The sequence below is a fragment of the Anguilla anguilla genome, chromosome 13, assembly GCF_013347855.1.
Source record: "Anguilla anguilla isolate fAngAng1 chromosome 13, fAngAng1.pri, whole genome shotgun sequence".
Lineage (NCBI taxonomy): Eukaryota > Metazoa > Chordata > Actinopteri > Anguilliformes > Anguillidae > Anguilla > Anguilla anguilla.
In genome coordinates, this window is record NC_049213.1 from 8,974,648 (window position 1) to 8,991,123 (window position 16,476).

Below are 16,476 nucleotides of genomic sequence, written 5' to 3' on the forward strand. Positions count from 1 at the left end.
TGTATTTTCATAAGGTTTTATTAAGACTTGAAGTAAACAAAAGTGTTATGTAATGGATAGGTCATTGTGAGGTTAGGTTTAGGATACATTCAAGACTAGTGCACAGAATTCACCCCTCCCCTTCAACACACACTGAACAAGGTAATCAATGCGCACAATACATAAAAAAATATTCCCTACTCATAATGTAACAACCAGTTCCCACTGGGGGAAAAAAAAAACTTTACATTTTTTATATTTTGATTGTTTCAAGATGCATTTTTTTTTTACGTGGCACCTGTTTATCTGAAATGCACTTATTTTTGGCAGAAATAGAAATGGGAGAAAGTCGGCATTTATTCCAAATAATCTGAACCTCATAAAATGAATTTTGTTTCAAGATACATTTTCATATGGCTGCAGTTAATGTACAATGCATTTCTTTTGGCAAAGGTAAAGGGCATAAAGAATGTAGTCCAAATAATTAGAGCAAGGTATCATTAAAAATGGAAAATGTCTTGTTAATGGTTGTGAAAATCATGATTAAAAACATTGGCTTAAAAATTGTCACATTTTTATAATGTACATAGAAAAATGTGATTAATCCATACTGCTGTACAGTAAGTCAAACTACAGTGAACTGACCCAAGTTATCTGTGAGCTGAAGTTTTTCCAGCAGTAGTTATGTTTCTGAAAGTTGTACTATTGACAGACTGCACATTGAAATGACAATCCTTTTCAACCAATCCGTTTAATTTGACAACGTGATATTTTCTTCTAAAATATTTATTAGTTTTGTGTGATATGGAAGGGCTGTGATATTAAGTATTAACATAAGTGAGGGGCAATGAGCAAGTAGCATATTCCTGGGAGAAACATTAGCCAATTTTCAGTCCTTGTTGGTATTTATGTGATTATGAATTACTGAAGTAAAGCGGAATCTTGGAAATGATCTCAGACTCCGAAAACAGGACCCATTTATGTTTTGTCCCTGACAAAAAGATGATTTTACAATGTGCCAACAATAGGAAAAAAATTATATTTCCATAAGAGTATGTGCCTTAAATGATTTCAGATTTTGAACAACATTTTTTTTTAAATGTTGCTCCACATTGCTTTTTGTTGTTGGTAAATAAAAATAGGTTCTAAATAAATTCAACCTAATACATCTTAATTAAACGTGAAAGTATTTTAAAGCAATGGGAAAGTGTAAGGGAGTTGTCACCATGTAAGTATGTTTATTGTGGGTGTGTTTTTAGCATGTTTGTTTGGAGATAGTGGAGGTGCTATACGTTGCCATCAGTCTTTGTAAAACTAGGTTTGTCGGTTCCCCAGCTTACACTGTGGTGCTGTTTTGTTGCCCCTGCTGGTTCCTCTCGATCACCTCCCGCAAGCCCTTGGTAAAGTGCAGGTTGGCTCCAATGACGATGAAGCCCTGGGGAGCGTGAGAAGGGAGGGAGACTTCAGGCCGGTGTTGAGGGACACAGCAGAGAGCTGAAAGGGTTCAGGTGCGCCTCTCACAAAACAATAAACGTGCCAGGCACTCTGGCACAAATAAATTCCGTATCCCCATTTCCCATAATTCAGAGAGGGGAAGGGAAAAAGTCATGGGGCTACACATGTTCTCAAGAATAAAAAAAATATTGTACTCCTTATTGTTGGAAAAGACCTTTCATTCTTCGGCCATATCAGTGCAGTTATGTGGCTCAGCTAAATTTTGCCCTTCGTTATGGCACCTCTAATCAACTTTGATGAAGGCTGAAATTCAAGTACTGCAGAGAATTCACAATGCCCGTAAGATGGCATTATAATAATAATAATAATAATAACTTTATTTATATAGCACCTTTCATACAGAGTGTGTAGCTCAAAGTGCTTTGCCAGATCAACACAGTCATACAATATCAGGATAAAATCATTACCCATCATTCTAAAGTTCTCTAAATTTAATGAAAAATAGTCCTGCCTAAATTAATCCTTCTGTAGCCTAGAATGTACTGTGATTTTGGAACAGGGAATTATGTCTGATTGGCTACTCAATACTGGCCCACTTTGATTCCCCAGGTCATCACTGCAGGTGAGAATTTAATTCTTAGTTGTCCCACCTTGTAAAATGAACGCAAAATAAATTTGTGACTCACGTTATGATACTCCACCACTTCTTCAATAAAGTCCATCCCCTCCGGCAGTGGGATCTGTACACCTCTCTTGGTTCGATCTGAAATTTGGAAATACATACAAGTTGACACAACATTTAAACGGCTGCAAAATAGTCTCATTAAATCTAAATGGATTTGGGTTTTATATCAGGCTTTTGGGTTGAAAACAAGGGTACATTGATCTATCAAAGCCAGGAACTACCTTCAGGGCTGAACATCCACTCAACATTTTAATTTGCTGCCACAAGTACTTGTTAACAGCTAAGCTGAAAATAGAGGCACTGATTGCTAGTCCCTCTCTAATTAAATTGTACTCTAATTGGCTCTTATATGCCTAGCTCTACAATATTTTTAGAACCTGTGGTTATGCTGTAGAGTAGGGTATATAAGACTGCCATTGGCACACGACACCATTTCAGTGATAAAGGTTACATGGCAAAACATTTGAACCTTTTGGTCTCATCCCAACTCAAAAAATCAAGTGTGGATCTTTCCTGCATGTAGTCGCAGATCATTCTTCGCCCAACTAACACGGTTTAGTATGTGGAGTGGAGTTTTAACTCTCTGTTGGGGGATGCGCTATTCGGACTTTTGGTTTCAAGCTATCGACTAACTGTCCGAAGTTCAGCGTTCAAAGCCGCCCCGTGCTCTGTAGCCTTTGAAGACGAGCCGGTTATCAGTTAGATTTGCATAGGCAGATAGGGACCGGAATTGCTGGTCAGTTTGCTGTACGTTTCGCTTCCCCGTTCCCCACTTGTTTCCCTTATCATTCATTCTGTTACGGTCTGACCCCAGACCAGGTCATAACACCACATACATCCTGACTGAAGTACCCGTTACCAAACAGTGCCTTACTAAAGAAGCCATCGCTCTTTCGGACACTTTTCACTGAGCAGTGCCTGGCTTAAAGTACCCATTTCTCTTCCACACACCACACCACAGAGGGCTGAAGTAGTGGCTCTTGGGGATGTGTTTCACGGACGTGCTTGGTACGTACCATTCAGAATGGGGACCACGGACAGCTGCAGCATTGTTTTCAAAGGGCCTTGCAGGGGGATGAGCTGAGGAGAAGGGCAGAGGGTTAGACTTCACCTCAGATCCAAGTTCACACAAGCAAAAAGTAACAATAATGGAGGACAAAAATCATAACCTCAGCTTACCGCCAATGATTCCAGAGCAGACTGGTTGGAGTAGATTTTAAACCTGCCAACAGATACCAGAACTCAATACTCAATTATTATTATTATTATTATTATTATTATTATTATTATTATTATTATTAGTCAATCTATTTGTTAATTACTAACTAAATTGCATGCTTAATGAATGTATTTTACATCATTTGAACAACTACATTACTCAATGACAATTCATGTGACCTTATTGTAAAGTTTTACCATTATTATTATGATCATTATTGATAATGCTGATGATGATGATGATAATAATAATAATAATAATAATGATACTTTTGTTCTTTTATTTTGTAATGCTACAGTTTACTATGTTGATGTACCTTCTCAAGTCCATGTGAACAGCGAGCCGCTTGCCTTTCAAGGACACCTTAGCATTGAGTTTCCCTTCCTGTGACAGAGGAGAAAAGGAGGGTAACTGAGTTTATACTTGTGTGTGGTGAGACTTGCAACTATATGGGCCAATTCATCTTATTTTATATTTGTGAGAAGAGACTGACACAGAGAAAGATGGTGAGGGAGGAGAGGGAAAGTAGGAGGAAAATAGAGAAAAAGAAACAGAGAGAGAGAGGAGGGAAATAAGATAGAGGAGACGAGAGAGATAGAGAAGCTTTTCACGGCAGTAGCTTTTATCATTTTTGTTCACGCCGCACTACCTTTTCAGACTGTTAGTTAACGTTAGCTAACGTTCGTGGCGAACAGAAAAAAGTTTGAATATGTTCACAACCGTTAGCCAATGATCGCCGTCTTGAACACACGTCTGGTCGAATACTGGACAGTCCTTGTTTTGTGTGAACGCTGGAAACCACTAGCATGTGTGAAAGTTAGCTAAACAGTGTTTGCCCTCACCATGGTCATGCTACTGAGCTGCACAGGCGGCTGGCCGGGTGGGAGCAGCATCACAATCATCATGGCGGTGACGGACACGCTGGCCCCCGAAGTTTTTATGGTGCAGCGTGGGGAGGAGGTGACCTTCAGCTCCAGGGAGAGAGGAGCCTCCACCAGGGCAGGGTTCTGGGAAGGGGAGAGATTTAATACCTCTTTCTGTCACTGGGAGGTCTAGACCTCACAGTTAATATAACGCACTTTACTGTCACTGGGAGGCCTAGATCTCACAGTCAATCTAATGCACCTTACTGTCACAGAGAGGTCTAGACCTCACAGTTAATCTAATGCACCTTACCGTCACAGGGAAGTCTAGACCTCACAGTTAATTTAACGCACCTTACTGTCACAGGGAGGTCTAGACCTCACAGTTAATCTAATACACCTTACTGTCACAGGGAAGTCTAGACCTCAAATCAGTCTATCACACCCTACTGTCACAAGAAAGGCCAAATCTCGCATTCAACCTAACAGACCCTATTATCATAAGGCAGTCAATCAAACATGTCCTATTGTCAAAATCAAACACACTATTGTCTCACACTATTGTCCTGACTTCACAATCAGTCACATGATTCAGCAGATCAGTGATACCATGGAAACCACACACATGCACTCACCAACATCATGATTGTCCCAAAATAGGTTGTCCTTAGCAGCATCTCCAAGTCCTTTGGCATCTGAAAATACATGATATCACAATATTACAACATTTAAGAATTCACCCATTCGTATTAGTAACCTAAACCGAGCCTGGTGGACTGGAAATCCTGGTGGACTGAAATGACCCTCAGTTGCCAGTTCAAGTGGCAATTTACAGGGCACATCCACCGAAAGAAAGAAAAAAATAAAAACAGAAAATATGGCAACAAGTCACGTATTCTGCTGATGTACCTTACCTTCTCATTCGCGATCAGCATTTGGAAGACCTTGGCTTTGTAGTAGGCATAGAAGCCGCTGTCGAAGAAGTACTCGGACAGAGCCATGTAGACCATGCGGTCGTACTCTCTGATCACGGGAGTCACGGCGTAGTTCACGATCGTGTCGTTCTCATTCTGCAGGTCATAGTACATGCCCTGTGTAGCATGGAGGGAGAGGGGGCAGTGATATATAGTTACTATAGGAAACAGACATCTGATGTTTTAATTTCTTTTAAATTAGTCATTTTCAGTCATTTTAAAATTAATTTTAAGTAAACAGTTTTGAGTAAGGAAGCCCTCTACATGCAGTAGTGCAGAAGCCACTTAACACACGGTTGTGTGTAAATCAGGTGGTCATCACAAATTCATATAAGACATATAAATATATAGAATGCAATATATGTCATATAAACCAGATATTGATCTTATCTGAAAGCTCCTAACCCTGCAGCCCTGCGACCTTAAATCACCTTAAAATCAACAACCAATTTAGACCCGAGTAACCAGGCTGAATTAGCTGTACATTCAGCTGCCATCACTGATTAATGAAGTGCTATGTAACAATGAAAACCATCACACTATGTGGCTCTCTGTGGGAGCCCCTTAGATTATAATGTCATTTAAGAAATTTGTCACTCACCCTGAAGTCCAAATCCAGGCTCCTGGCAGTCACCACAGGATCATTCAAGAGGGAGTAGTCAATCCCCACAAAATCATCCACGTCTGAACGCACTGAGAAAACACATATGCAATTACACACACAACCATACACACACACACAAAACACACACAAAGTGTAATGGTTTAATGCTCACTTTTTTGCATCTGTTATAATGATCGAGAGGAACTACTGTACAACAAGGAGCTTAAAACGGTGTAACTGCTTACGCTACTTCTGGTTTCATACTGTTAAGTTCATTGGTCAGCCCGTAACTCTGAGGATCATATTCCAGATATATAATGACTCAGAGGCTGGTGTGTGATATGACCCTGCTACTCTTACCTGGAATGGTGTCCAGTAGTCTGTTAATCAGAACCAGACCAGCGTGGTTCAGAGCTGGACAGATCTGAAACACAGCAGCAGACCATTTTGGACTGACTCTCATTTGACTCATATCTGCATTTACCTGTATTCTCTGTATTTGTAGTATAAATACATTCAAAATCAACATTACTCTCAAGTATGTTCAATATTGTTTTGGCCTTGAATAAAGAGTAAGTACAGGAGTCTATGTTGTATGTCGTGGGTGTTTGCATACACAGGCAGGCTTGACTGTACCTGCTGGTTCAATACAAATCGCATTGCTGTCGTCAGGAACGTGGCCAGGAACTCATACACCCTCCTGTATAGAAAGCACAATAGTCAAAACACAATACACAAATATACACAAGGTCCAATGTAAGAGCTTCCATAAATGACAAGCAGAGACCAACACGGAGTAAAAGTATGCTCATTATCATTACAGTACATACTAATTGTATATGCTATAGGTATATGATTATTGTCAGTGGATTAAATAATGCAAATTATATAGTCATTGATAAAGGGCATTACTCATTAATCACAGGGGTTGGACTAAAACATCACAGAGGGAGAGAAGGGGAAGAGAAGATGTGAGGAAGGGAATGAGAAAGTGGGGCGACGCAGGGCTATGAGGAGATGAGGACTCACCCCAGGGTCCCGGAGAACTTGGCGCGCATTTTGGCGATGGACGCGTCGCAGGAGACGTTGGAGATCTTGAGGCGTCCCAGGTCGTCTCTGATCATGTGCAGCGCCGTGTGGATGTTCACGCCCTCGGCGGAGGCGTTGATGACCCCCACGTCGTGGCTGGGGGGCACACGGGACAGCCACCATCATCATCGCGGGCAAAAAAGCCAGTTCCTTCTTTTTATCGCAAGTGTTTGCCATTTATCTGGCCTTCCTGCAAGTCTCTTTGTCTGTAATGATGTTAAACCCTGCAATCACTTTTTTCTTGCAGGGTTTATCATTACAGGCAGGAACCAAAGGATCTTAAAAATGATTTTCCTGTGTATGAATTATATGAAATTTATGAAATATAATTTTTTTCAAATTTATTAACAGGAAATCATGAAAATTCCTTTCGAACTGATTGCTGAGAGGTTCATTTCTGATTGGCTGCCCACTAAATTATCACAGTGCTGATTGGACAGAATTTAATGCCATGTTAATTATGTGATGAACACAATCCCAAATTAACAATAGCAAATCAGTCTGCAGTGGGCAGGAGGCTAACTGTGTTTTGGACACGGGGAGAACATGAAAATTCTGCACAGAAAGGCCCAGGCCGGATTTGGACCCAGGACATTCTTGCTGTGATTACACATATTGCACTGTGTCTTTAAGGTAATTTTCGCTTTAACGTCTTTTCCCAGTCGCTATGGCTATTGACTGTTTCAGACAAAGCCTTTTCCCAAATCCGTTGGTCAGCGTTTAGGACAAAAGTCACTGAGGCCAAGGAAGTTGAGGAGAACATGTGACTGGGAGGACGGGGCGGCGGTTTGAAGGAACTCACAAGAACCAGTAGAGGATGTTGCGTCGGAAGGTGAGGGCGATGGAGGAGTTCTGCACCTCGAAGAGCAGGCCGAAGTTGGGCTGGAAGCGCAGGTCCGCGCCCGTCAGGTTCAGCTCTGTGATCTTCACCCTGGAGCGCACAAGACAGGGACACGGGGGGCGTATTTACCAGAGAACCGTGGAGGCTGGAAATAAGCGGATCGTCAAACTAATTCATGCATCAGGCTTGGTCTGCTTTAAAGGTATGTGATCCAAAATATTTCAGTATCACATGATTTGAAATCAGAGCACGTGCTAATCTGCACTCTTCCAAATCAAGAAGGTGGCAGCATTAAGCGCTGATAAAAAAAAAATGATTGGGGAAAAGCATCTTAAAAGTGGATTTATTTGTCATGACATGAATCACTTTTTGTGACATAATGTGGCTTAATAGAGTAAATTGATTAAAAGTGTGATGACCAGCCATTCCAATTTACATTTTAGTGGTTGCAACGAAAAACAAGCACACACAGGGGTCACCCAGAAGAATGGAGAGCCCTGGTTTGGGATCCTTGTGACACGCGCTGTGAGCAAAGTGTAGTGGCCCCCAACCGTGGCCCTGGAGAGCTTTTAGGCTGGACAAAAGAGGGTTTCTTCTCCACTTTTAAATCAGCAACTGATTCACTGATCCCAAGAACCAGGTTAGGTGGGTTAGCTGTGTAGTAAACCGCTTCAACTCATCAGTGAAGTGCTGAGTAGCACTGAAGAGCAGAACATCGAGGACCAGGGCAGCAGACCCAGTGATTGGTGGGATGTGCTGAGGAGGAGCTCACTCGTTGATGGTGTACTGGAAGCGGCCCTCTTTGCCCTTCATCTCCGGCATGGTCATGTTCCCCAGCTCCTCCTCCACGAATCTCTGAGTCTCAACCTTCACTGTGGGGAACACAATCACGGGGCTCCTTACACACATTCACACATTTACAGACACTCACAGACACTCTCACAACCTGAAATGAGTCTCAGCCTTCACTGTGGGGAACACAACCAGGGGCTCCTTACACACATTCACACATTTACAGACACTCACAGACACTCTCACAGACTGAAATGAGTCTCAGCCTTCACTGTGGGGAACACAAGAAGGGCCCCTTAATCTCATTCACACATTTACAGACACCCTCACAGACACTCTCACAGACTGAAATGAGTCTCAGCCTTCACTGTGGGGAACACAAGAAGGGCCCCTTAATCTCATTCACACATTTACAGACAGTCACAGACACTCTCACAACCTGAAATGAGTCTCAGCCTTCACTGTGGGGAACACAACCAGGGGCTCTTTACACTCATTCATACTTTTACCAGACACCCTCACAACCTGAAATGCATGGTTAGATGAGCACCAATATAGATGCAAAAATGAACTCTGATCCAACCAAAACCAAACCAAAAAGCAATGCTGCTACAATCATGTCACAAGCAAGTGCAAATGAAGAAGGTGTAATATTTATCTTACAAATGAATAGCTTAGTAATTGATGAGCAATGAGCAACATGCTACCTTAGCTACATATACTGTATGTGGCTGGGATGGAAGTAGGAGACATGGAGAAGCAGCTGCAGAACTGTGTGCCGTGAATGTAAACCTTACACATCTCCAGGCCGCTGGAGGTGATCCGAATCTTGCAGCCCGGGGGCTCGGCGGTCGTCATGGTTACGAGGAGTGACAGGAAAACGGCGAGCGCTCTGCAGGGGGCCATGGTCTCTCAGTCAGCCTGGACCCCACACACAGACAAGACAAGGCTGTTCAAAAAACACAGACCAGTACAATCGCTGTTACTTTCAAAAAAAGGGCTCCTTAAAGAGGATATAATGCACAGACAGGACCCAATGTGGCTTAAGAGCGGGGGCGTGCACAGACATTTTGAGGGGCAGGGGCTCAAGCCAAGAAAGAGTTTTATAATGACTATGGCGATGAAGTTTCATAACAGTAATCATAATTATAACAATAACTGCAGCAACAACACAACAATAATAATAAAAATATTTATTATAATGTATTTGGTCCAGAGGGACATTTCAGTCAAGGAGGACGAAGGGGCAGTGGCTGGAGCCACTGTAGCCACCCCCTCTGCACGCCCCTGGTTAAGAGAGCAAACCTGTAAACAGAATCCAAAATCAATTTGGGGAGTGCTACAAACAACCTTATAAACTTTTGAATGGTAAAATTTCAAAAATATTTTTATATCTGATGCCATTACTTTTGTCCTAGAATAGTGGAGCCAAATATTAATACCAATAAAACATCACTACTGCTCACTACTACTACTACTATGACTAATAATAATAATAATTATAATTATTATTATTATTATAATAATGGTAATGATAATTATAATCATGATGATGATGATGATGGTGATGATGAACACCTTAATGATAAAAACGCACCGCCTTAGTTTAATGATTTCAGTTACGTGTAGAGTGGCTGAACAGCAGCGAGCAGTAATACTATCCCAGAAGCTTTTCAGCCTCTCTCATTTAATCAGTTCCACATCAGCGACCCCTTTAATCACAGCCTGGGAAAAGAGTGCGGGAGACATAAGTATACAAGCACGCCCATTTCACGCTCAGTCCCAGTCACCAATCAGCGGCAGGCGATGGCGCTTTTTAACAACGCACTTCAGAATGCAGGGCAGTGAACCCACGGCGATGGCGCACTTCTTACGGTGTCCAGCCAAAAGACCTCACGCAAGTGCCTCGCACAGTGTGTACTCTACAGCCTGGCATGACAGATCCCAGCTCGTAAACAACCTTCCTGTCCCACACGGAAAACCAATAACATTCCTTATATTCACACTGTCATCATCCGGTTCTGTTTTTTTTTCTCTCCCCCGCCACTCAATCTTCATGAAACGCAAAAGTGAGAGATCCTGCACCAAAAACGCCACCCCCTCCCCCCCCCCTCCTCCTCTCCCCGCTCCTCCTCTCCCCGAGCAGGGGAAGCGGAGTTCACGGTGCCGTTCACCCCTGCGGCGGAGTTCGGAAACATCACCGGGAGCTCTCTCAGCCTGTCCCGGTCTCTCCCCTCGGAGACGGTGTCCCCGGCCGGAGCGGAGCGCCGACTCTGACCTGCGGGCGTGTGCAGCGGCACGCCGGGGAGCGCCGGGGAGCGCTGGGAGAGCGGTGGCGTCCTGAGGGAGCCGCGGGGTCCTCACCGCGCAGCTCTTTGCAGTGGTGTCCTGAGGGAGCCGCGGGGTCCTCACTGCGCAGCTCTTTGCGGTGGCGTCCTGAGGGAGCAGCGGGGTCCTCACTGCACAGCTCTTTGCGGTGGTGTCCTGAGGGAGCAGCGGGGTCCTCACCGCGCAGCTCTTTGCGGTGGTGTCCTGAGGGAGCCGCGGGGTCCTCACTGCGCAGCTCTTTGCGGTGGTGTCCTGAGGGAGCCGCGGGGTCCTCACTGCGCAGCTCTTTGCGGTGGTGTCCTGAGGGAGCCGCGGGGTCCTCACGGCGCAGCTCTTTGTCTTCTGCCCCAGCGGGGGCGGCGGCAATCGCTATAGTAACTCCCAGGCATGGGGGACCCCGAAAGACCAAGAGAGAGGGGTGTGGGATATTTCATGACCCTCACACTTTTTTCTTTTTTTTTTTTGGCAATGTAACGCCCACTCCACACCCCCACCCTTCCCACCACCAGCCCCCCACCTTCCCACCACTACCCCCACACCTTATTTCCTGGGGCTTCCAAACACAGTGAGAAACCACCCACTGAGAATCCAAATGACAGAATTACACTGCAACATTACAGTTGCTAACAGTCGCTGTTACCCGGTGCGACTTATGAAAGTGATTCAGCAGTTTGGCAGATGCTCTTATCCGCAGAAGCTTAGAAAGCTTACATTATCTTCAAACACAGTCTGTTTATACAGCTGGATATCTACTGAAGCACTTCGGGTTAAAGTACCTCACTCACTCATGGGAACTACAGCAGTCCCCTGCCTGGGAATTGGACCTACATCAATGGAGTTGCAAGGGAGACAGTCAGTTCCCTAGCCATTATGTTACGCTGTCACCCCAATAAGCCCCCCTAATTGAAAAAATTACCCTTTGACCCCCTCGCCCGCCCCCAATATACACACATGCACATACCCACTCCCCACCTCACCCATCTGCTCCCACACCCTGCCTCCACCCTCTTGATCTACCTGTCTCACCTCGTCTTATCACTAAAACCCCCTTCAAAAAACTTAACAGCTGCCTCCAAATAAGCAGAACCCCAGAACTGAGGGAGGAGGGGGGGGGGACATGGGAGAGTGATAATGGGGGTGGGGTGGGGGTGAGGGGGTTCATAGAGGCGGTCTGCACTCAATGACTCTAGCACACGGGAAACAAAGAGCCCCCAGGAGGGCACGAACGGGTCAGCCCCCCCATCCACACCCCCACCCCTCGCAGGCCTTAGGGTCCGGCGGCTTCCCCCCCCGCATCACGGACCGCCGAGCGGAACACTGCCGCCCCGGACATCCTTTTCTGGGAATCCCGTTTGAGCGTCCGGGGTCAAGGAATGTTCCCTTCCACAAGGGGCCGCAACGCACAAAGCAGGATTGCATGTGAGAGATGGGGATCCACCGCTTTGAACCACTTAACTGAAATCAGTCACTTCATAATGGTGAAACTGTGAAATTCTACCATAATATTCACCAGTATACCATAATATCTCACTAGGAATGAAGACCCTCACTGCTAGTTATCACCTTTGTGTTGTATTTTGTATTGTGTTCGAATGTATTCACCACGTGCAGACTTATTTGCCTGCGTATTCCAACAAATCTTGTTTCACGTTTGAAGATTACTTGTTTTAATTTCATGGAATACATTATGAACATTGTGATAATGAAGAGAAGAGCAAGCAGGGTTGAGTGTGGTCTCATTGCAGCAATAGTGTAATGTTCATCACTAGATCCTTCAGCATTTCTCACATTGAGCCACTGTAACTGCTCTGATCCAAAAGAACAAACCTCCAGACGGTGGGAGACAGTTCACACAAAAACATGAGCTAAACCGTTGGCATCATTTTCATGACATTTCACAACAAACCTTTCCTGTTATTTTGAAAGTACAATCTTCCATGAGTTTCACCTGCGAATGTATAATTTTAAACACTGCTCTGGGGCAGCATTAACAGTGCTTGTGAATTATCTGGAATATCATTACGTGAGTCATTCTGTGTCTCATTTTGCGTGTGTGAGTGTGTGTGTGGGGGAGGGGGTGGGGGGTTGTGCAATGAGGAAAGGTTAAGCACTGATTTAAACAAAAAAACAAAACAATAATGTAGTCCTGCCCTGTCCAGGTCAGTGACCTATGCAAGACCCCAGAGTACTTCTGCTTCTTCCAAAACAGGAGGTTTACTGGAAATCGATCTGCCAGTAGTACTGGGAATTTTGGGTGCGTGAGTGTGTGTGTGTGTGCTACATACGTACGTATTCATATATCCGTGTGGGAGAGATACAGGATGCAGAGTAGTAGGGAGAAAGAGGGAGTAGATAACGAGAGAGAGAAAGTGCAGTCTGTTTCATGCGTGCACCTTTAGCCAGAATGTTCCGTAACTGTACTGTTCAGGGGTCAAGTGTAAATGAAGCCAGACTCTGCATTCAGAAAAAGTTGCTCCTGAAATTTGCCGGTTCAAGAGACTGGCAGAATGATAGTATATACTGTATATTCACCATTTTTATCGATTAACTGAGCGATAAAGTGATTCTAAATATTTTGTGAGGTGCCTCTACTGTATTCCCACAAAGATAAAAAATAGAACAATTATATTGTAACAAAAGGAACGCACAGTATAGTAGCTTAATTTTGTAGTTACATCCATTGCTCTCACTATAATGCTTTGCTGATCTGATGTGCAGACCAGATAAAAGATAATGTATATAATGTATATTTTTAAAAAGACATAATGAATGAGTCACCTCAACTGGTTCATGCAGTACTCTAAGTGGTGATTAGATGGTGCTACAATACCTGACTGTGATTTACTATAATATTGTAAACACAAATACTGACTTGTCTATATATGAAGTCATTTACTGAAATATCATGACCTGCTCTACCATACTCGGACCTACTCTAAGATTAAAGGTGTAAATTGCCTTTAAGAGTGTCCAATACAATAATAAATTGCAGTTTTATTTGTCACGACGAACTCAAGGCAGGTCAGCAAGTGAAGACATCCAATCAATTTGCAAGAAGAATGTTCCGGTAGAATGTCCTCTTTCTCTCTTAAATTTGCTCGCTCAGTCAAATCATTGCCCTCGGATTCCATCACAGGTAATTGAAAAACACTACAACCCTCAGTTGTAAAGGACACACTGAACAAGTAGGGCATTCATCTCAGTAAAGGATCCTGTTCCCATAGCATGCGGTCTTCTGCCAAGAATTAGTTTCAACCTCTATTGAACCTCCTACCCTCCTGTTTGCCATCACAAGTAGAAGCTATCGTGCAGCACTTTCAACAAACCTTTGCTTTAACAGTTGTAGAGTGTTCCTACACGCCTTGGCCACTCACCTCTGCCTGAGCCATTGTTGGATAGGCATTATATCGCTGCCACTCTCTCAACGGGTCCCATCGACTCCAAACCCCTGCTCTGAGCGCTGTCCGTGTCACCTTTAGTCTGGATTTCCACAACATCCATGCCTGCTTTCCCATTTCTCAATACAGTTACACAATAAACCGAAATACTTACTGTGTGTTGTCAGCGGACAATTCCTCAGTGGTGATGGTTTTTCTTTTTTGAGTTCCAAGTATTTAAGTCAGATTTTTTAAAATCTTTTTTTGCAGTTACAACAAATTCACCCCTTTTAATGGCTGGCTCCGACTCTCTTTCTCTCCCTCAGTTTCCCAAGTGAGGGTGGTATTTATAGCGGCAGGTTGTAGGAGAAAGGGGTGGGCCTTCTGAATGAGTCGTACGACCATGTGGTCATTATAATGACAGTAATCTATTTCACAAACATACTTTGCAGGCAGCTTTTCACATTTTCAGCTTATGAGTGCAGAAGCGAGATGAGAATACATGGATAATCAAAAAGATAGACTTAAATAATGCAGACTACTTTCTTCAACTACAGGACATCAATATTACCAATTTTTTTCCTTTTGGTTTTAGGCCTTGAGGTCACTGCCTGAACAAAATTTGTGATCTAACGGCGTCTTACAGACTTTTTTTGGAGTCTTTCCTTGAAATCCTGAAATACCCCGAAAAATTATGAAAATGGTGGCAATAGTTTGTCTTGACTGTTAGTAGAAGTGCTGCTCTGTGATTTGTATTCAAGTGGCACTCTCTCATTTCAAAATAAATACCTTTTGGAACTTTTCTCGGGAGAACAACCTCAACTTGATTATACGTTTGCAGTGTGGTCTGATGATACAGAGGGCTGTGGTTGTTTTTTTTTTATGTGCAGTGATTCGCTGCTAAATCAGACACATCACAGTGTCACGTGCAGCCTCTGGAACAAGATCAGTTGTACATTTATTTTAAAAAGTTATTTTTAAAAAGACTATTGCAGACCTTTCAAACAGTCTCCCTCTTTGTTTAAAATTTTGTTGGAACATCTACGGCACGTTTTACCACTTACTGTCCTGATTTTTGAGTTTCATTGATAGTGTTGTATGCTGTGCACCAAAAAAGGGGACGTCACAAAGATGGAAGAAATTCTACTAATTGCAAATGGAAAAGAGCATGTCATTTTGGTTATTCATTCCCCTTTGATACATTCTTACCCATGATATGGGTGGTTCCAAAGCATCCTCTGCCAAGACAATGTTACTTGCTGCTTCAATTTGCTTGGTGGGGCAATTCCTTTGATGTAGGAGGATGGGTAATTACCACTTTAGAACCATTTCGCAAAAGGGTGGGGGAGGCTTTCATAAGGAGGGCAACTGGTAATCCCAAAGCAGGCTTACAAAAGCCCTTTAGATGCTTCTGCTATCATTTGATTAATGAGTATCACAATCCTGTCATCCTGTGAGAAAAAAAACTAGCAATAAAACTACTCATTCTTAGCATATGGATCTTGTATGAGAGATCAGCTTCATTCAAAGCTAAAAAAAAAAAAACTAAAAAAAAGAATATGACAAACTCATTATTTTATAGGAAAATCAAATGAAGAGAAATCCATAAGGAAAGGACACATTATTATACTATTATTTATTAGGAATACAATTGTAGCAATATCATAACACAATATCATTAGTGGTCAGTGGTGATTTTGTTTAGTTGGGGGCCTTAATGATGAGAATGTGACTGGTTTGTATATACTGTACATTCACACATTATATATGCATTTTATATTGGTTGTCCTATCGTTCAGATTTTTCACTTTTATAACTCTAATGACCTATTTAAACCAAAATATGTCACAAACTGTTTCTCAACAAGCTTTCCATAACAACTAATTCCTGTTATTATAACACTACAATATTACCAAATAACTACGCAGTGCTCAGTATAAATACTATTTTGGTGTATTATTAACTTCCTGACATCTCTCTTGTTTTAAATCTGGAAATTTGCCACATCAATTGAGTTTTTGTCATATTTTGAGACTTTCCTGAACTTCGCAAAGATGTCATCGCAGAGGAAATGAGATGTTTATTTTCAACAAAATATTTTTTAAATCCTGATTTGTGCACGCTGGTATACACAGAGCTATTCCAATCCTGGAAACTCCACTTCCAGGAGTGGAATGAACAATCAGAAACCCTTCTGCAACATAGTCAGCCATTTTCCTTCACGGATTTAGGTTGTGCTATGCGGATAGCCCAGGCCTGATAAGTACGAT

General features: G+C 42.9%; 1 protein-coding gene across 8 annotated transcripts in view; it reads right to left on the bottom strand.

The window, feature by feature from the left end:
- Window positions 1–16,476, bottom strand: part of pltp (phospholipid transfer protein) — a 21,748-nt gene continuing 5,272 nt past the window's right edge. The window contains exons 1-16 of one of the 8 annotated variants that reach the window (XM_035389262.1): window positions 14,382–14,545; window positions 9,299–9,422; window positions 8,482–8,581; window positions 7,671–7,799; window positions 6,809–6,964; window positions 6,416–6,479; window positions 6,140–6,203; window positions 5,777–5,868; window positions 5,116–5,292; window positions 4,837–4,896; window positions 4,181–4,345; window positions 3,655–3,722; window positions 3,299–3,341; window positions 3,136–3,199; window positions 2,121–2,197; window positions 1–1,414 (exon numbers count right to left, since the gene is read on the bottom strand). In XM_035389262.1, the coding sequence (XP_035245153.1) occupies window positions 1,316–1,414; window positions 2,121–2,197; window positions 3,136–3,199; window positions 3,299–3,341; window positions 3,655–3,722; window positions 4,181–4,345; window positions 4,837–4,896; window positions 5,116–5,292; window positions 5,777–5,868; window positions 6,140–6,203; window positions 6,416–6,479; window positions 6,809–6,964; window positions 7,671–7,799; window positions 8,482–8,581; window positions 9,299–9,407 (1,467 nt within the window). In that variant the 5' untranslated portion in view covers window positions 9,408–9,422; window positions 14,382–14,545 and the 3' untranslated portion in view covers window positions 1–1,315. Of the gene's footprint in view, window positions 1,415–2,120; window positions 2,198–3,135; window positions 3,200–3,298; window positions 3,342–3,654; window positions 3,723–4,180; window positions 4,346–4,836; window positions 4,897–5,115; window positions 5,293–5,776; window positions 5,869–6,139; window positions 6,204–6,415; window positions 6,480–6,808; window positions 6,965–7,670; window positions 7,800–8,481; window positions 8,582–9,298; window positions 9,470–10,779; window positions 10,803–11,009; window positions 11,241–14,203; window positions 14,299–14,381; window positions 14,546–16,476 lie in introns of those variants that run through there. The other 7 variants (XM_035389261.1, XM_035389266.1, XM_035389265.1 and 4 more) reach the window with 7 other exon arrangements.